We start from the raw sequence: 21,141 nt of genomic DNA, 5'->3' as shown, positions 1-21,141 counted from the left end.
GTGTTTTTTGAACGAATGTCATCAGTAGGAGTCAGCAGTCAGGGCTTGCTAAGTTTGAAAAACGAGGAATACAGTTTCAAATTGATCAAGCTACATATACAAAACAGGACCAGCTTTAGAAACTCCCAAATAATTTCACAATTCTGTCAAGGTTTTGTCACTTTAGCCTGAGACAGTTACAACACTGTGGAAAAAAAATGTTCACCTCTAAGTTTCTTCAGTTTTTCTTGTGTTTGTTTTTTTAATCACAGACGTTTTATATTGTCAACCACATTTTATTATCGAATGAACAACTAACTTAATGAACCACTTAGAGTTGAAGTTATGTATGTCAAAAACTAAGAAGACACGTCAATTTTATTTTATTCTTGTTAAAAGGGACTAGTTTTCATTTGAAGCCAATTTTGTTAAAATTTTCTTCAAATGAAATGATGGTGTGTTTCTTTGTGGCAGGACGGCTATGTTTAGAAGCAACAAAGCTGACCCAGACTGTTACACCACCACTGAATCTCTAGGCACCATGTTTAGACCAGTCCATGTTTCATACATAAGATGATGAAATAGCCCCCACTTCATGAGAGCCTCTCTGATTCACCAAATTGATTACACTGTAATTGCCATTTACTTCAATTAACATGCTGGCCGTTCAAAAGCAACCATGAAAATTGGCTTCAAATGAAAACTAGTCCCTTTTAACAAGAATAAAATAAAATCTTGAAGTGTCTTTCTTAGTTTTTGACATACATAACTTCATCCACAGTTTGATAAGGATCTTAATATTTTGCACTGTAGCTGCATGAGAAGCAGTCTGTGAATTGTGTAATAATTATGTGTCTTACTGCTGCTTCTGCCATTTTTTAAAAAAGTTCTGATGCTGGTGTGCAAATTATTGTTTCGTCAATAAACAGAGAAAAATGCCAGAACTGACCCAATCCTACACGCATATTAAACATCAGCTGTTCCGTGAAAAACATATTAGGAATTCACTCGTCATTATTTGCATTAAAACCAACAATGCCTTCCACACCACGATGCAGTGAAGATGTGTAGAAAGTCTAAAAATAAGCAAGCTATTTTTTGTTGCATTATTAGGACTTCACACTTAAAAACAAGCTTTGCTATTATTTATATAATTTCTTTTGCCAAAGAAACATCTCTTTTTTATGCAAGTGCTGATTTTACCTTGTAATGTTTGTGTTTTTGCATGAGTGGCAGTGCGGCCTCAGGAGATCAACATGCCTCTTCGCGATCTGTAAATAACGTAATGTCTGTCCTTTTTTTTTCTACGGAAGCGCATTGTTTGCTGATGTTTTACTATAAGAAAATAACATAGCGAATTAAATACCATACCAAACTTTCCTGTGAAACTGGATATGATTAAAACAGCAGCAGAATGGCAGGTACTTTCAACAATTTTCAGTCTTTTCCAAAAGGTCAGTGATCTTTCTGGTTGTGTCTGCCCTTGCAATGTACTTATTGGGTGAAAATGCCCTAAAATCTAATGCAGAGCACTATCATTTGTTCATTAAAGTTTACAACACTATGGCACAAAAAAATTCTGTGATTTACAGTTTACAGCAAGGCGTTAAAATGTCTTATTGATGCTAATGGCTTGTCATAGCACCTGTTTACAGTGTGTTTTGCCATTTACCTAACCTTTGGCCACAATAATTTCCCCTCTCAAGATGTGGTCAGACTTAGTCAGATTTTTCTAAATTGTGGAGTGTGATATTAAGACAAAAAGAAATACATACAAGCAAACTTTTTAAAACATTTTTACAAAAGGGTACTGAAAAGTATTGATGCCACTGTACACATTTAAAGTGGAATAAAATTGATTCTTTTTCTTTGCCAGTAATCCTTTACGTCACTGTCGCTTTCACATTTTCATTGGTCAATATATTTTTGTATGCATTTCATTCTTGACTGACTTTTTTCATGCAACACTACACATAATTTGTCTTTCAGTATTTGTAAATTTGTAATTAACTAAATTCAGTAAATGTTAATAATGTCTAGCTTTAATGAAAGTCTGTGTTATAACGTTTCTTCTTGCCTCTGCTGCACTGTTTCCAGATAAAGCTCTTGCTCTCTTTCGGTTGCTTGGTGAGACAATGTCTCCCTCTAGTGGGCAGTTTGCACAGATTTTATTATGGGTGTAGAATATTTATTGTCATTAAGGTACTGTTTGAAATAAATGCAGGCATCTTTCTAGTGTCTCTGAAGTTCTATCAGGGATAATGTAGTTTGCTTTGTGTCAGTGATGCTCTCAGGTACAACACAGCAAAACACCTGAACCTTCAACAGCAAATTCAAAATGTGCTCTACTGAAATCCAATTTGGTTTGGTTGATGGAATTAAATTTGCCTGATGCTTGTTCAGGAAGCAGACCATGCGTGCGATTCCACATTAATTACTGTCGTGCTGTGCAGTGACGTGTTCAGCTCTGATTCTTCTGTTTTTCAAGTAACTAAATGCTCTTCACACCTGATGCAGAAAATCCCCCCTGCACCAGTTTCCAAAGCAGTTTTCCATTTCTCCACAAGAAGATCAATTTCATGCTCCTCTCTGTTTGATGAGGTGACCCTTTCTGTTATTTAAGCACCTCATGGACGGAAGAGGTCGAGTTGGCACTGAAATGGCCCTTGGCTGGCTTGTGTTTCTTCTGTTAGTGAGCGACAGTTTTACACTTGGAAACTCACTCAACTACAGTATACTGCAAAGATGTATGAAGGATATCAACACGTTCCTTTGGGAATTAAACCAGGACAAGCCAGAGGAATATGCTGCTCTCAGTAAGTGCTCACACCTTTTGAATATTTTTCTTGTAGTTTGGCAGACTGGATATATTTTTTTCTTTATCAACAGAGCCCCAGGTTTGTTTGAAAATGAGCTGGCACATATTTAGATTTAATTCTTACAAATGCAATGTTGTGTTTGTGGTCATTTAACCCTCTTAGGCTCAAATTACTTGCAAAGATTAGCTAAGTAGCACTGAGCTGTTGCAAATCTGCAACATCTGCCTGGAGAGGGTTAAAAAAATATAACGATAAAAGACAAGTGCAATAAATATTTCACTCTTCCTAATATTTAAATGGCAGTGAGTGTAAATAAATTCATGACTGAAAAGCTTAAGGAAAAATGTTTGCCGAAGACATCAAATTAATCTTTTTTGCCTTTATTTCTGTTAATTATGATTTTCTGCTCAAAGCTATAAAACATTACTTTTAAGACAGAAAAGTGGGTTTAATGAAAAATATGTATTATATTCTTTAAAGTTGCTGTCATAGAAATACACTTTTAATCTGGCAAACAGGCCTGACTGGACCACACAATCTAATGTATGTAATGTAATGTTCTTGAATTTCTTTTGTTGTTTTTTTTTAATTTTATAAGAATGACATCCTCTTGGGCTAAATGCTGACCTACTTCCATATCAAAGCAGATGAATGTCTCATTAAAAAGGAATTGTCATTCCTATGGAAAACGTAAGGGGCAATGTTTTTCTCCTATTTTCAAAAGTGTATGACTCCTTTGGAAAGATGGGCAGCAGTGTTAAAGAAGGTAACGTGAACCAGCCTGGTTCGCCGCAGCAGTGTCGCTCGGCCATCGGCCCCAGCTTCTCTGCTCAGTACTGCCAGGTGTTCCTGAAGCAGGTGATTCCCAATAAAAACCTTTATGATGGATGGATGGAAAGTTATAGAGAAAAACTGTAAATATTTTTCCCTGCTATTGCAGGGAGCAACACAGTATTTTGTGGGTATTTGTGTTCCTGACTCATGTGGGGAAGACGATGTGAAGCAACTGGTGCAGTGTGGTGAGTGTTTAATAAGACAGATTCTCTGCATATTTGTCTTTCTCTGCTTTAGGGTTATTTTCACATTTTCCTCACTTGGTGCCTATTTTTCCAATAGACAGACTTCAGCTTAACCAGAAGTCCCTCCTTAGTCCATTACCTCCAATCCTGACCAATCAGTCTTCTTGGGAGCTGATTATGACTCACTGTATGGCTGACGCAGTTGCTCTTGATGCATCACATTGCCTGCATGTCAGTGTATTAGTCCCCCTGATATTACTCCCATCACTCTGCATGCTGGTTCTTCGATGCCGATGGTTGAGTTAAACTTGGTTATTTTTCCCTCCACAGGTGTGTGTGTTGCGTAATGTTAGCCATTCCTCTTGTGGCCACCCTGTTCACAGCCTTAAGAAGATTAGAGCAGAGCAGCATGGTCAATCCCACAATAGAGTTTTCCCATTTAAACTTTTATGGCACCCTGAAAACCAATGACAAAGAATGAATGGGGCCACATTAGAGGAAAATGGTAAGGAGAATGTTTTATTTGCCCTCCTCCTAATAGACAAGTACTCAGATGTTTAATTTTACAGGCAGAATTGGACCTGCTGGACAGTGTCTTTCTCGAAGCTGCGTTTCCAGCTGCTTTCAAGCACTCTCCTTGCAGACAACAAGCAAGGAAGTCCTCAGCACCGCCTCCTCTTCCCGATGTGAAAATTACACCTCTCTGAACGGCATCCGTGTCCTCAGTTTGCTGTGGATTATATGTGGCCATTCTGCACAGTTCCCAGTTATTAACAACCTAGGTAAGAAGAAAGGTTGTAACATCTTCCAAATATTGGATTCACATTGTTGTGTCTCTATTGTAGATAATTACAAAACATGGAGGAAAGCAGTTGAAAGCAGCCCAGTATATGTGCTCACCATAAGCGGGCCTGTTTTTCTCGCTGTTGACACCTTCTTACTGCTGGGGTGAGACTTCATTGAAATACTGCTAACCTTATTGTGGTACATAATGTGATTTCTAACTTCTAACTTTACTTTTCAGAGGTTTACTCAGTGCCAGGTCTTTGCTGAGCTCAATCGACAAGGCAGAAGGCAATTTAAGTCTCGGTCTGGTCGCAAACTATCTCTTCAAGAGGATTAAAAGGCATGATATCATGACTGGATGCCTGTAGTGCAGTGCTTTACAAAATAATTCATACCCTGTAGGCATTGTTCAATATTTATTCTGCCGATAAATTTGGAGTTGTAAGAAAATGTCAGCAAATTTAATGGGTGAAAGGAAGTATAATGTTTTTGTACAGTAAATCTGAGGACTGAAAGGTAACATTTCTCTCTTCATCTTCCCACTCCAGGGTTCAGCCTTTACATCTGTTTACAGTGTGTCTCACCATCAGCATCATCTCTTTGGTGCGGCAGGGACCCTACTGGTTCCCATTTGTTGAAATGTTGATGGACTGCAAGGCTTACTGGTGGACTAACTTACTGCTGGTTAGCAATCTCCTACCAGTCCATGAGATTGTAAGTTTCATCAGCTTCTTATGTCTTCAGGAGGAATTTCAGCTCATTTTTGCCTCTCTCCCAATGTCTCCTCAGTGTATTCCCTGGACTTGGTACCTGTCTCTGGACTTCCAGTGTTTCGCCACAACCCCCCTGCTGGTCTATATTTATAGACTGTATGTCCACATCCTTTAACATCTTCTCAAACACCATATAAACTAGAGTAATAACCTTTTCCATTCTGTTCCTTCTGTTTCAGTAAAAGAAGTGTGTTTGCTATTGTGGTAGGAGGCCTTTTGGTGAGCACTACTGGGCCAGTGCTGCTATAACCGCACACCTCCACCTTCCAGTCTTTCAGCCATCCACAATGTAAACCTGCTAACCTAAAGAGGTTCAGTAAATAATATAAATTCTTTTAGCGTCCACATGTTTACGTTGAAGAGTTTTATCTTTGCAGAACATCAGACAGCTATGTTTTGCATTATTATGTGAAACCGTACACAAGATGGACCGTTTCTCATAGGGATCCTAACAGGAATATACCTGACAAGAAAGAAAGATCAACTATTAAAGGGAAGGGTGAGTTATTTAGATTTTCCATTCTTGAAGAATTTCAGAACTCTTACTTCGTTTATAAAGTAGAACCGGCTTAAGTATTTTGCATGTTTACTTGTTTACTGGTGGAAGTAAATTTGACTCATTTTGACTTATTTTTGGGGGTTTTTGCACGTCAGCTGATGTAACTTTAAACTGAAACCCAGCTTTGCATATTTGTGCTTGATTTCTTTATTCAGTGGCAAGTAGCGCTTGGTTGGTTCTGCTGTTTTTCTCTGATGGTTTTGCTGATCGGACTGGCCTACTTCCTGAAAGAAACCCCACCTTATCCATCTGCGCTCATGCTCTATATCAGGGGTTGCACAGACCAGTCTGGGCCCTGACAGTGAGTTGGATCATACTAGCCTGTGAGGAGGGCTGTGGAGGTTTGAATAAATCCAATTACATCTTCAGTTTGGCAGAACACTTAATTTCATTTTGAAAAAAAGCATGCGCGTTTCATTCTTCTTCTTTGTTCTTTGGTTGCTTTTACCAAAACCTTCGCCACAAGTATTAGGTTATGTTTATCTTTGAACTCCAGACATTGCAGTCTAAAGTGCACAGTGTAGAGGGAAGGGAAGAACTGGCGTCTCAGTTTTTGTGTGTATTTGTTTCTCCAGGTTTTATCCAGACATTCTTGTCCTTTGCTTTCTGGGTTCCACTTTCCAACATTAGCTTTGCCTGTTATCTGATACATCCCGTCTCATCGTCCTCTACAATGGCATGCAAGAGACGCCGATCCACTACACAGACATCAACTTTGTGAGCATTTCATCGTCATCATTTTTTTAACAAATAAACATTCTTGTCTTTCTATTCTCCTCATATTTCCATGCTAATGGGTGTCTGTCCTCTACAGATGTACCTGTTCCTCGGCCATCTGGTCCTGACCTGGCAGTCGGATGCGCTCTCACTGTGTTGGTTGAGAAACCCTACCGCTTCCTGAAACCCAAATGCATCTAGAGAATCTGCCTCATATCACGCAGCGACGCTCATATACATATATTAGTATCCCTTGTCAGGAGTTGGCAAATTGCCGCCATAGTAAAATCATTACGCAAAAGTTGTAATTAGTAGATGTTTTATTGTTGTTACTTAATTTCTTATGGAGATCAAAGCATCTACCTTGTTTTTCCACATTTTGAAGTGTGTCTAAGAGAAGCGCTCATCCTTGTATTTACACAGCAGCCAAACAAAACTTCACTGAATGTCCCTTTTTTTCTACTTTGAGACAGCTGCTGTAAAGCGTAACCGCGGCAATAAGGCCGAGAGGAACTGATTAGCATCTCAGAAGCTCAAATAATACCTGAACACCAACCAAAAATCCCAGAGGAGTTAAAAATTAAGTGGATTAGCTGTAGTTGTCAACACCCAATGGTGTCATCCAGGACATGTTGCTGTGAAATATCGTCTCCACTGCCTGCAACTTGAGCTGTTAGCATATCAAGATAATGATAATAGTTGTCTGTCAGAGTTTTCTCCTTGTCTTTCCATGAGCTTTTACTCTGGGAAATCAAGATTGACGGAAATTTGTAAAAGCTCATAAACTCGCAAAAATGTTTATCCAACAGCAATGATTACACTTTTTTTCTCCCCAAACCTCACAGGATTTCCTGTTGCAGTTTTGTAGAATTCATTTTAAAATAAATGCGTCACAATGACCGTACTTTCGCTACCACCTAACTAACTTGGTTGCTTTTTCTGTCTGACTCACTTCTCATGTCGGCCATTTCTTTTACGTCCCTCAAGTGTCCAAGTATACAAATGACTTCACTGCATTTCTTCTATAAGTAGTTCACGACCATTTACCAGACCAGGACTCAGCTGAAGAGAGAATCACAAAGAGTTTTAGTTGCCAGTGACATCAAACACATGGCCACGTTTACAGCCTTCTCAGTTACAGTGTATGTGGAGCAGGAGCTTTGTTGTGCATTGCATTGCGCTGACACAATCTCAGTCAGCAACCTCAAAGAAAAGCTGAGGCTGCTATTGCTGCTTGGATTTTTTTTATCATCAGTTTGTTTGTTTTTTTTCCCATCATAAAGAACCAAGCATCCTGAAATAAAATACTGATGAGTTTATAGAGGCCCCATGTTATTGGAACAAGAATGATGACAAAAGAAAATTCAGCAAATGCCTTTTGTCTGTTAAACCTTCTGTCAATTGGTTCTCCATTCAGTTGATTTTCATCGAAAGAAAATGTGGTTTCCTTCACTCCAGGCTGAGGGTTGGAGAGCAGCTCAAAAGCCAGCATGAAGCCAGTGTGTGTGAAAATATAGCTTGCTGTGGTAAGACGATCCTTTCCATTTAATGACGACATGAGACCACGAGGACACATCAACTCCAGAAGCTCGCGACGTCCATGCTCAAGATGCGTGAAATCATACGAGGCTCCCATTCAAATGTTCTATTTTTGTTTGGAAAAAGGTCACATTCGTCGCCCTTATGAGTCAATAAAAAGTCACAACTACCTCACAAGTGAATTTAGTCTAATAATATGTCAATAGTTGCCTGGTAGATTTACAGGGCAAAACAAGAACAGGTGTGTGGAAATCAGTGTTACACAGTGTTACACAGCACAACACAGTTTTAGCAGTTTGTGTCACCCTTCTTCTCCTCCTGCTCAGAAACAAGACGTTTCAATAAAAGTATTGTTTCACAACAGAAAGGCTGGTTCATCCTGTACTATATTAAATTATACAACAGCTTAAGTAATGAATTAATCAGCCTTGCATAGCTCACCATTCATTAAAGGACGTTATTAATAGTCTGACCTTTTCTAATAAAGGATAAATGATTTAATATTTATTATCCTGAAGCTTGGGTAACATTACAATGAGCTCCTAATTGAATCAAAGTATAAATCCAGAGTCATTCAAACGGACACATTCATTAACATGCATTTCCTGAGTAGAAATATGAACAATAAACTGAACTGACATAAATATAAGGACAGAAAACGAACTACTTCTGATTATAAGAATGAAGGACTTAAATAATGAAGGAACAATCATCAATCTTAATGGGATTGTTAATGAAGATCAAATGATCCTTCAGAAGAGTTTTTTAAAGGCTCATGAACAGATCTCTAGTTGTATCTGGTCACTGTCTTATCTAATCAGAAGGGGCAGCAGAAAATTACAGTCTACATCTGCAAACCTGGGCATGACAGGCAAAAACACTTGTAGCTGTAATTTCAATGAAAGAAGTATTGACTTACAGAGGCAAGTACACATCACACTATTCCTCCTTTTATTTGCAAAAAAAACTTAAAAATGAATAACCACTTTATTTCTACTTCACATTTTATAGCTTAAAATACATCACAATTTATTGTTGAAACATGACAAATTATAGGCTCAATAATTATTCATGTACATGCAAGGCTCTACATGAGCAACGATAAACATTAATCGTGATCTCTCTCTCTCTCTCTGCAGCCATTACTGCATCTGGCTCTGTTTATAATTGATCAGAAAATTCATCAGCCAAAGTAGGCCATCCCTGAAGCTGTCTGGAAGTGTACTTATCAGGATCAGCACATGTTCACAATATCAGATAACTGACTGTGTACTTGCGGGGGACAACATCTAAAAATAACCCCACACCCCAAGATCACCGGCTCTGCCTGAGCGCTCGCTGAAGTCCTACATCATAGGTCTATATCCTCTACGGCACGGCCATGAAAAGGTACGTACTATTTGTTTGGCTGGAAATCCCCCCAGCAGTTGAGACAAGAGTTTTAATTGTAATAATTTTATCAGCTATGATTCAGCTATGGGGTGGCTCATCGTTTGATTGTGGCTTTGTGGCTGAAACAAACACTCTTGCTGCTGCATGATTCACATTTTATTGAGCATCAGTTTTCATCTCCTCAATTAAACTGGAATTATAATGCCACCGGTCTTTCCTGTTTTGTAATTTGTCAAATTTAGACTGTTTGAAGTTCATAGCATCAACTTGTTTGGTTTTCACTTTTTTTTTTATCCTGAAACCAGCGCACACTTTAATGGGAGATCTGTTCTGAATCAGACAGAGAAGAACAATTTTAAACTGCTTTCAGTAGTTCACAGTTTTATAATTCGCCAGCATATATCAAGCTCTTCCTGAAGTAAAAAAAAAATCAACCATTCCAGACAGTCTAATCTAAACGAAATATATATAAAAAAATCCAACAGAAATTCTTGTTGTTATGCAAGTATAAATTCTTAAGCATGAAGATTTTTCATCCCTTTTTATGAGTCAGTATGACAAGTGGTGAATAACATTAATTTTTTGAGATGCGTCTTGCATTTTGGACAAGTTTGCAAATATTAGGATGGCCAAATGTTTTCTAATTTTAGTCTGAAATGCTCTTTTATCTGCAGTGTGTACTCAGCTGTTGAGGTGTGTGTTTCACAATATAAACATCTGAAGCTGCAGCACTCAGTCAGGTGTCCTTTATGAGGCTGAAATGTGACAAATGCAGGCCAGGAGTGAAGATGAGCTGGTATTTTTCCAGTAACTCTGCCGCCAGCTTCCATCTTATATGTCAGAGTGAAAGTTTTGAAACCACTGCCCCCACCGATGTTTCACATGTGACCCACTTTCCGAAAAAAAAAAAAACAGTTTCACACATCATAAAATGTAATTTAAAAGCAAAATGATGAGATTGACAAGTCATTTAAACCCCCTGTAGCTTCAAAGACTCTTTGTGTGCTTGTTCATTTTTACATTGACCACCAAGAAAACAGGGGAAATAGTTTTCGGTGCGTTAAAAGCCTCGGGGACATTTCATAATTAGTTTGGCAACAAGTCAGTGGGACCACTGACATCAGCATGCCAGAGAGGGAGAGAGTAAGTCAGATGAAAAATCCCAATGGGTTCATCACGATGTATGACAGTAAGGAGGAATATTTGACCTATTTAGGATCATTTTTAGGATTTTCACAAATTTGAAAAGTTTTATTAGTCATTTTACATTTTAAATTTGGTGAGACACCAACACAAAGCATAGCATAATTAAAAATAATAATAATAATAATAGATTGAGGGGACTTGAAACTGCTCCATCTTCTTTGTAGTTGGATCAAGCGCAGTCTGTGAAAAAAAAAACCACGTTCTGAACTTTGACTGGACTTTTAACAAATGAACAGCCATGCAGACAGAAAACTTGTTCTGTCTGCATGGTTTGATAATTTGGAACAGTACCAATAGCAGCCTCTCATAAGTTTTCCTTCACCTTTGCTTTGTATCTTATCTCCATTCATCTCCCAACAACTCTGTGTAGGTTAACTCCTCTACAGAAATAAATCATGGCATTTATTTCAAACCAATCATCACAATCCATCATCTCTAAAGCTGCTGATGGTGGGCACCCGTGGCCCCTTGCCCGGACCCCACACCCTCCTCTGCTTGTTTAGTGCTGCACAGGGTTCACACAGCCTCTCACCCTGTGACAGCTGTGAAGAAGCCCAACCACCACCCATCACACCACCACTTGTATTTAAATATTTTATTGTGAAAGGCACTTTTTTTCCATTTTATTCAAATGTTTCAAATGTCTATAGATATTAGTTAAAATGTGAATAAATGCATTGCCTTTAGATTAGATTAACACAACCCTTTGAGTAGCGGATAAAGGGAGATGGAATGTATTTGTAAGGCATTTTCAGGTGGTTTATTCACAGTTGGGCAACGAGTTCCAACGATGATTGTATTTGTTTCTTTTCAGGCACTGAATCCCAGAATCAAAATAGGAAATAGTCCCAACAGAAAGATACATCAGTGATTCATCCCTGGACACAGAGCCTGGTCCTAGTTCCAGTTTGACTGCTTGGGTCAGTGAACGTGAATATCCTCAAGTCCTGATGGACCCCTCACAACTTTGCCAAACGACCCTGAGTGGTCTGCAGAACCATTCACAGACAATCAAACTATTGTACAGGTGCATGAACCAGAGACGCTATCTGGGCTGTCCATCCCAGATGAAAATGACACAATAAACATTTCCACCAATGAGAAACGATCTGACAGTGATAGTTTAAACTATTCATCTTGCAGCATGTCTCTTTGCTTAGAGTCTTCACAAAAGTCTGCCTTCGTTGCACCTTATTGTACGGATCCGTTGGAACCAGAAAGTGAAGCTGTATCTCCTTGCCTGATCTTTGCAGTGACTCTATTCCAGCTCTATCCAGTACAACAGAGCTGCATGTAGAACCAGAAACATCTCTGGTGTACTGCCTGAAGAACAAAATTAGTTTGCCTGAATCCCAGAATTTAGACATTGTTGAGGTTCCAGCACCTCTGTCAGATCTTTATATTTTTGAAAGCGACACGCGGGATTTCATCCTTACCAACACAAAAGATCGTCATAAGACCACACATCTTGAATACCAGTTAACATTGCAGTCGGGTGTCGGAAAGGCAGACCAAGACAGTGATGCACATGTCCCGATGTGTTATTAGAAGGCATTAAGACACAGTGTCAAAGTAGCTTTACAGAGGAACAAGTCTCAGAGACCAATGTGTCAGAGGCAAGCCAATCTGATGAGTTACGAGCACCTGCTGTGGATGCCTGGGAGGTGGACTGGATGTCGGAAAGTGATGTGAGATTTGTGAAAGCAGAGGTCACAGCTTTGACCCTGCAAAGGCAGCACAGTGTCAGCCCCGCCGAGCTCTGGATGGACGCGTGCCAGTATCTGACAGGTGAGGATGCGGGAGACAAGGACGTGGATCATCAAGCTTTAAGTGACTCCTTACAAGAGTCAGATTACAGTCCTGGTGACAACAGGAGGGTTGGCTGGTCACCAGTGGAGAGGTGGTCATCAGTGGACAGCTGGGCCAGCGCGCTCTCAGACTGGACCGGGGTTATTGAGGATCCGGCAGAAGAAATCACGGCCGCCTTTGCAGAAATAGGGGCTGAGATTGATGCTTTGACACAAGCACTGCAGGAGGTGAGCACTCACTTCGAGCCAGAGACGCTGCAAGACGATTTACGGGCTACAGAGGCGGAGGAAAGGCAGCAAAACTATGGGTGTGCAAGATCAGCCACTAAAAACCCCAGATATCCCAGAGAGTCTCATCCCTTCTGAACAAAGCTACCTTTCTTTGTGCCTTGACGCTTCAAGACCTGAACTTCATGACAGAGGAGTCTCCCAGCATGTTGCACCTCTGTGTACATGTAGAGGAGAACTAGAGGCAGAGTCCTCCCCGCGCTCCGCTCTGCAAAACATTCCGGCTGGATCATTCTCTGTGGGAGCAGATTCAGATGCTGGAATGACTGAAGTCACACTCAATGCTGGAACTGTGTCTCTGGGTTTTGGACCTCCCTTGGCTTGACAGATATTCAAGACCTTTGAACAAGATTTATTTTCTAGTGAAGATAACCATCCAATCGAGCTGAAAATAACAGAAGATGTGGATTTGAACACCAACAGAGACCTGGTGCTCCAGGAGGTAAGATATATTTTTAATTTGTGGCATTATTTGAGACAGATTTATGCTCAGTTTGGTAAGAAAAACTGTACGGCTTGATCTGTATCTGTTGATCACACTTACATACATTCAGAGCATTAATGACCTGTGTGAAAATGTGTTGGAGATGCTGGAAAGATTCAACCTTTACACCACAGCAAACAGCGAATGGCTTTACATTGTTGGCCAATGAATAAACTAGTTGCACATTTTGGAAACAAAGCAAGAATGTTAAGAGACATTCCTGCTCATGTCCTTGTGATTGCTGCCATACCTTCAGCCAGTCTGTCACGCATACACCCTCCACACACGAGGCTGAAGCCACCTGGGATTTGGACTTTTATCCTGCATTATTTGGATTAACCCTTTTGGCTTCCATCTGAAAACCCGACAGTCGAGGAGCACTGCAGGATCAGAGGAGCCTGAAAAGAAGACCTCAGACAGATAGAAATGGCATCTAATAATAGCTGACAGTTCATTGATAATAGCCTGCATCTGCGGTGTGTCAGGGTAGAGGGGTGAGAGGAGAGCACAGCTGAGAACTGAAACACGACTCTGCCCAGTTCCAGCTGTCTCCTACACCCTTAAACGCACTCATTCGAACCACGTCTCAGTTAAAAACACAAGATCAGGAGGCTCAGGGGTCTTTGGGAGCAGAAGACTGGTTTTCATCCACTCGGAGCAAACAGCAAGTCTGAGTGATGGCAGTACAGCAGAGGGCATGAGTTGTGTGTCGGGTGGCACTTGGAAGAAACGAGGTTTTGTAAAGTTTCACTTTGTGGCTCTATAGAAAGGTGAGTGTTTACCAGGAAACTCATTCTGGAAACAGGCAACTTAAGAAGCCGTCGCTGTGTTTTGTTTTTATTTACCTGAACTTTTTTGAAATATTATGAGGCGAATGGCTCATAATCAGTACTTTGCTGCATGCAAAGTACTGATACCCCTTGAACTTTGGAATATTTTTTCCACAACTTTATTGTATCCTTCTGGTATTTTATGTGCAAACCAACACAAAGCATTGCATAATTACAAAACTGATGTTATATATGTTTTTTTATATATATATTTTACAAACAAATGTCTGAAAAGTGTAGGTGAATTTGTGTCTAGCTGTCTTGAGCCAAGTCTTGTCTGGAATCCTCAATAGGATTTAGGTCTTTGACTGAACCATTCCACTGTAGCTTTGACTGTATATTTAGTTGTTGTCCTGCTGAAAAATGAACCTCTCCCTTCGTACAAAGTTTTTTTTTTCCAGCCTCTAACAGATTTTCCAGATTTACTCTGTACTATGCATCGATCTACAGAAAAACATCCCACTGCAAATTATTATCATGACCTCAGTTCACTGGTATATTGAGGGTCATAATCAGCATTAGTCTTCTGCCATTGTTTTGCAGATAGGCTACAAAAATGCCTGACTATACGTGGATGGCTGCAGAGCCGTAAAAAACATACAAGACTGTAAACTCTACTACCAAAACTCGTTTTGTAAAACAATTCCCTCAACTGAGCTTTAGATATCTGCAGCTCCTCCAGAGTTATCATCTGCTTCCTGTGGCCTGTTAGTTTAAGAGGACAGCCATGTCTTGACACTTCCACTCGTTGTTTGTACCTCCCTTTAAACCTCTCCAAAACATATCCCTGACCTGTTTGCTCTGTTCCTTGGCCTTCATGATGCTGCTAAAGTTTCTGTGCAAACCTTTAAGCTCTTGACACATTTAAGTCCATTCACAGATTAACATTATTAAAGTTGTGTTACTTCTGAAGGGAATTGGACGCACTGGAGTGAAGAGGGCTGAATATTTATACTTGTCACACTTTTCAGATTTTTTTATTTGTAAAGAGCATGAATGATTTTTCATTTCTGCATGTTTTCTTCAATACCATTCCTATTACTAAAAGACCTATATAAAACCAAGACAGCAATAAAGAAGTTTGTGACATGACAAAATATTTCAATAGACTTTAATCATTTAGCAAGGCACTGTATGGACAATAAATTGATTTGTTGATTTTTTTTAAACTGAATGATTGTCTTGTCCTTGTTCTTTTCTATTTTATCATCAGTTTTTGAAGATGATCTGTTCAAGGGGTCTGTGACTGAGGAGCAGATAAAAGGAGACAAGCGTCGAACAGAGCTCAGTATCTTCTCCGCTCATGAACCAGAGGTGGACACACCCACAAATGTCTCGTTTAACACTTTTCTAGCCCCGTTTGGAGCAAGCCAGGTGAGTCAGGTGGTCCTGAGCTTATTTATGTGCTTAGCTCCCCTCCAGTGGTAACTCTGCCCCTCGACTGTTGGACAAGCAGCAGCTCGGAAGGAGACCAAAGTTGCACAAAAACCTACCTGAGTGACAGCATCTGTTGCGGTCATGTGCGAGACTGCACACCATCTCGGGCCCTGGGTGGAATTACCAACAAACAATTTCTGGAAGGTCACCAGAGCCGATTCATAAAAAGCAGACACAATAAATGATGAGAAACTCTCTCCCGATGAACGACAGGAGCTACAAATTGAAGACACCGTGTGGCCTTTCCTTTCTGCAGCTGAGAGATCAAGGATTTCAGCACAGATCTAGCGAGGTTCACAGTTTTTCCTGGAGATCATCTGTTCATATCAGAGAAGGATTGTGTTGCATGCATCACTTTAAACTTAAACGATCCATTCATCCCCTGGGTCTCAGAACCTGTCTTCACAGCTGCTGAATTTGAGCAAACTCAGCTGAAAATGCCTCACAAAACTTCAAAGAATCCCTCAGACAGCAAAAAGCACTCCAAAAAGGACAAATCATCTGGTCATCATCATGGAGCACAGGCTGCCAAAAAACAGAGAGTACATCGCAGCAGCAGACCTGGAAGCAGCAAGAAAGCCACCTAGCAACTGGGGAAAATCATGTTTATTGAGAACATTGAGGGTGGGCTCGAAGCCAAGGAGGCTAAACTTGTAAAGGAGACCAGTGTGGGAACTGAGAAGGGCACGGGCAGCCTCATGGCAAGAAGAAAAAGAAACATGGTCACAAAGCATCGGCTAATCATGAAACAGAGGCATCAGTTGATGTAGAGCATGGAGCAAAACCAAAATCTGCAAAAGAAAAGGTGGATATGTTGGAGGGGATCAAAGCTGAAAAAGTTCAGTGGGATGAAAATCAGTCTGTTGTCGAAGCAAAAACCAGCAGCCAGAAGATATTGTGTCTCCTGGAAGCTCCCCATCTCTCTGATCTTCAAGAGATCACGAATGACGATGTTATTAAAAGACGCGTGTCAGGGGATACGTTTGGCAAAATTCTCAGTGCTTTGGAGTCCAAGCTATCAAAGACTGATACTCCGTTAAAAGCAAAAGGGGAAGAGACTCAGCCAAAAACCACAGCTGTTCAGAAGAAAGCACACGGCGAAGTGGTCAAACAGAAGATCCCTCCAAGGAAGGTGAGGGCCCTCATCAAGCACTGCCAACAGGAGCTGTTTATTCTGGGACAGGCTCTTCTATATTCGTCCTTATTTTGTTGTGATGTGTACAGATCCGAAAGTGGTAGAGGCCATCCAGGTAGTGTCGGTGAGCGGAGACCCCTCAGAGTATGTGTCTTTGGTGTCAGTTTGCTGGAGTGCACTCAGACTACACTGTGACCTGGAGCAGAGACGCGCACCCTGGCTCAGATTAACAGAAGGTATTTACTGTCATTTTACATGGCTAAATTACCAAACCATGCAGACACTGCCGCATAACACAATTTAAGATACTATATATCAGTCAGTCTCAGCCCCTTTAAGGTTTTGTCAGAGCGTCTCTTTGGATTCAGGTCTCTGGACCATTCAAATTGTTGACAGTGCAATAACATAAATCATAATTGTGGCTACAGCTTCATCCATCTTCACCTAAACTTAGACCAGCTTCCCTGTCCATTCTAAAGAAAACCATTCCCATAGCATGACTTTACCAACACCATGTTTCACTATAGCACCCTGTGTCTTATGAATGACTTTTCTGCAAGCTGGAAATGGTTTTTCCTCTAGAGTTACCATAGTTTTCTATGACTACTTCCCAAGCCTGCCATTTTAAGATGGCCAATTATCTTTACACTGCTGCATTCCTACCGTATTCTTTTACATTTGAGATTATTAGACTTCGCTTTGTAAGATGTTCAAAACTTGGAATGTTGTTTTAGAACCTAAGTCTGCTTTTAATTTGCACATCTTTAGACAGACTTCTCTGTCTGCTGTGTTTCTTGGTTTTCTTGATGATGTTTCTTCAATAATGCTCTGAGGCCTTTTATAGAACAACTGTGTTTTTATTTGATATTAAATTACTCTCAGACAGACAGACTCTCTTCACCAGTTAGGTGACTTCTGACAGCACTCTGGACTTTATTTGGGGCCCTCAGAGTAGAGTGAATACAATTAGCACAACCTTTTGGTTCAGATTCATGTCTGAGCCATGTGTCACTCCATTACACGATTATGTGCAATTTTGTTCTGGTCTGTCACTCAGTGTCCCAATAAAACATGTCAACGTTTGCGGTTGTAATGGGACAAAATGTATGAAAAAAATAAGTTCAAAAGGTAATAAATATTTATGCACTGCACTGTATCTATTCCAGCTTCTTTGCCACTCCCCATTCCAGTGCATAGAGTTACATTTCCTTTAAATGTTCTTTGACCCCTTTGATAGTGTGGTGCAAATGGCTCAGGTTCAGAAACAGTAACTGATCTCTAAGCAAGGATTAGCATGCTCATAGGATAGTAGAAAGACTGCTGGAAGGAAATAAAAAAACATCTGAATAGGATGTTTTTAAGCTGGCAATGAAATCCAAACACAGTGACGTTTAGAAATCTTTTTTTCATTTTCATTACTAAATTGCGTGTGTCTCTGAAGTGCAGGAGATGAGAGCAGAGTGTCAGTGATCATCACCAATGCTTCCCACAAAGATCTGGGCAAGTACGAGTGCCAGCTCAGCTGCTCCCATGGCTCTGTCTGCCTAGACTACGTGCTCACATATGAAGGTAAAAAAAAAAAAAAAAACGATTGTAAAATGCGCGATCCAAGAAAAATAAGCACATTAAGATCATCTTTTTTCTATTCTCGCTGTGTTTTAGTTTTAAGTGAGATTGTGATACCTGCATCCCCAAAGATAATTTCATGTGAGTACTTATTAAAGGCTACTTTGAATAATTCAGTTCAATTTGATTTTTTGCAATAAATAAAGAATGAGAAGAAGGAAGACAGTACAAAGTATGCATGTTCTTCTCTCAGCTATGCCTGAAGAGTTGTGCAGTGAAGAGGAGGATGCTCACTGCTCGAGGCTCTTGTTCAAAGAGGATTTCCTGTCGGATCAGTACTTTGGAGAGAACCAACCCATCAGCATACTCACAGAAAAAGTTCACTTTGGCGAGGGCATGCATCGGCGGGCTTTCCGGACGAAGCTGAAGGCGGGTCAGATCCCCCTGCTGGTACCGGGACTCTCCTGCGTGCTCAAGGTGCACAACGCTATCAGCTACGGGACCAATAACAACGACGACCTGCTTCAGAAGAATTTCCATTTGGCTGTAGAGGTAAAGAAAAAGACAAATGGTTTTATTGTGAATGTAAAATACATCATTGTGATATTACTTCAGGAAGAGAAGCAGGTAATTTTATGCAGTTATAAACATTACAGGATTCATATTCCTAAATTAAAAATATTGTCCTTTCTCATTTTTGTTGTTGTTAAGCCAGTCTGTAAATGATTTAAGTCATTTTCCATTTAGAAAACCCTTTTTTTTTTAACTTTCTGAATGATGTCTTGAGATGTTGCTTGAATATTTTTACATCAAGTTCTTTATTCATGATCATCTGTTTTGTAAAGTGCATCAGCCTCTGCAGCAGCAAAAACCTCAAACAACACGATGCTTCCTACTTTGCATGTCACAGTTGAAACAGTTTTTTCAGGTTGCCATTCCTCCCTGTGTGACAAATAAAATAAATTTGGCTTATTTTATTGTAATATCTTGAATAATAATATTTTCAGCAAATTGAAGAAAAATCTTAAAATTAAAAATTAGCAAATGCATATCTAGTTATGTAAAAAATAAATTATTACCAACATTTTCAACACATGGAAATAAACAAGTATTTAATTTTTTTTTTTTAAAGTGTGCAAGGTCGGCAGCTAAATAAAATATAAGATAATTTTCTGAAAAAACTTGTGCAAGAAAACATTTTAATTTTATTTTGTAGATGTTATTTTCGTAATATTAATAACTTACTTGATTAAATTAGATCTTTGTTATTTTGACTTGTATTTTCTGCTATCAACAGTTATTTTTATACTCATATATTGTATATTTGCTTTATTTATTTATGGCTTTTTTTCTCTTTTATTATGTCATTTTTGGCAAAAGGTAATATTTTCTGTAAACCTTTGACTGCCTTTGTGGGTGGAGATGTTATAGAAAGTGTTGCTTATTCTGCAGGAGTGTCAGGTCCAGAACACAGCGAGGGAGTACATTAAGGCTTACACATCAGCAGCTCAGTCTGTCGAAGCCTTCGGAGACGTCCCAGAGTGAGTGACATGTTTACCAGTCTGCAGCTTCTCCACGGCATCCATTATCTGTACAGACTAGCATTGCCCTGCTGAATTTCCTCCACCAGGATCATTCCCATCTACCTTATCCACCGTCCATCCAATGATATCCCCTACGCAACACTGGAAGAGGAGCTCATCGGAGACTTTGTCAAGTATTCTGTGAAGGACGGTAAAGAGATCAACGTGATGAGACGGGACTCGGAGGCAGGGCAGAAATGCTGCGCTTTCCAACACTGGGTCTACCATAACACAGAGGGCAATCTGCTGGTTACTGACATGCAAGGTCAGGGGAGCAAGTACTGCAACAAACTGTGCAATAAATCATAATGTGTGAGTGCTAAAATCCATGTGATTTTTTCTCAGGAGTGGGCATGAAGCTTACTGATGTGGGGATAGCAACTTGTAAGAAAGGGTGAGTTTTTCCCTTCCCTTAAAATAAGCATTAAAAATAGTCTATGCCGGTGACTCAACAAGATATGTCTTTACAGGTATAAGGGATTCAAAGGAAATTGTGCAACCTCCTTTATTGACCAGTTTAAAGCTCTGCATCAATGCAACAAGTATTGTGAGATCCTGGGACTCAAATCTCTCCAGCCTAAGGCCAAAAAGGTCTCGGCTGCTCCAAAACCCAAACCCCCATCTTCTGCCGCCCCTAAAAAGAAGACATTTGGGCCAACAGTGAAGAACAAGTCATAGCATCAGGAGAACATTGAGCAAACGATCTTTGTTCCTACTTGGACTTTGTACTTCAGAGTTTCCGGCATATAAATCAATTTGTTGGTTGTTGCAGAATGCTGCAGCACTAAGGAGACATTTTACTCTGAAATAAGAGACCCTCATGCAGCCAGAACCTGGTGTCTGATCTGAACAATTGAGAAAAAGCGTTGTATTTATTTCTGTGACAATTTCTACCTGTATCCTAGAGTTTTTATTGTTCAAGTCTGTGAAAACTTGTGATATATTTAGGTAATACTTAATCAGCTATAAACTGTCATGTCTTAGAGTGCTTGGTTGGATAATTTTCTTCACAAATAGTTTATTCTATTTTTTTAATTATGATCTCAAACTTTGATTTAATCATTTTAAAAAAACAAAAAATGTATGCCAATAGACAGTATGTGTGGTTGCTTTGAATTTCTTTGGATTGTCTGGTGGTAAAGCTGAAATTGATTTCTTACTTGGATGAAAAGCTTGGGACTTTTCCTCTGTGTACATATTAAAGTTCATGGGATATATAGA

General features: G+C 39.8%; 2 protein-coding genes across 2 annotated transcripts; both read left to right on the top strand.

Annotated features, from left to right (window-relative positions):
- Window positions 1-2,728: 2,728 nt before the first annotated feature.
- oacyl (O-acyltransferase like) lies at window positions 2,729-6,853 on the top strand. Its single transcript, XM_055052288.1, is given in 21 exon segments — window positions 2,729-2,795; window positions 3,523-3,656; window positions 3,739-3,817; window positions 3,915-4,044; window positions 4,148-4,287; window positions 4,290-4,322; window positions 4,387-4,599; window positions 4,663-4,765; window positions 4,842-4,943; window positions 5,152-5,317; window positions 5,393-5,472; window positions 5,556-5,605; window positions 5,608-5,665; window positions 5,754-5,801; window positions 5,803-5,875; window positions 6,091-6,184; window positions 6,187-6,276; window positions 6,511-6,591; window positions 6,594-6,652; window positions 6,750-6,780; window positions 6,783-6,853. Coding segments are annotated over 21 exon segments (1,902 nt in total).
- A 9,594-nt stretch (window positions 6,854-16,447) lies between these two features.
- On the top strand, window positions 16,448-21,141 carry alpk2 (alpha-kinase 2). The gene is made up of 9 exons (XM_055052294.1): window positions 16,448-16,895; window positions 16,977-17,007; window positions 18,213-18,340; window positions 18,434-18,478; window positions 18,591-18,889; window positions 19,790-19,878; window positions 19,968-20,185; window positions 20,266-20,314; window positions 20,391-21,141. Exons 1-9 carry the CDS (start codon window positions 16,448-16,450, stop codon window positions 20,596-20,598), a joined length of 1,515 nt encoding a protein of 504 aa, XP_054908269.1. The 3' UTR covers window positions 20,599-21,141.

The sequence above is a fragment of the Poeciliopsis prolifica genome, unplaced genomic scaffold (assembly GCF_027474105.1).
Source record: "Poeciliopsis prolifica strain line A6 unplaced genomic scaffold, Auburn_PproV2 SCAFFOLD035, whole genome shotgun sequence".
Lineage (NCBI taxonomy): Eukaryota > Metazoa > Chordata > Actinopteri > Cyprinodontiformes > Poeciliidae > Poeciliopsis > Poeciliopsis prolifica.
The sequence above is the reverse complement of the archived record's forward strand: the minus strand, read 5'-3'. Positions and strand labels throughout refer to the sequence as shown.

What these genes read in the sequence shown, in the direction of transcription:
- alpk2 (XM_055052294.1), top strand. Translation starts at nt 16,448, where the DNA reads ATGTTGGAGGGGATCAAAGCTGAAAAAGTTCAGTGGGATGAAAATCAG. An exon ending in AGGCCATCCAGGTAGTGTCG is followed by an intron (nt 16,896 to 16,976) that starts GTGAGCGGAGAC and finishes GACCTGGAGCAG; the next exon opens with AGACGCGCACCCTGGCTCAG. An exon ending in GCCTTCGGAGACGTCCCAGA is followed by an intron (nt 19,879 to 19,967) that starts GTGAGTGACATG and finishes TTCCTCCACCAG; the next exon opens with GATCATTCCCATCTACCTTA.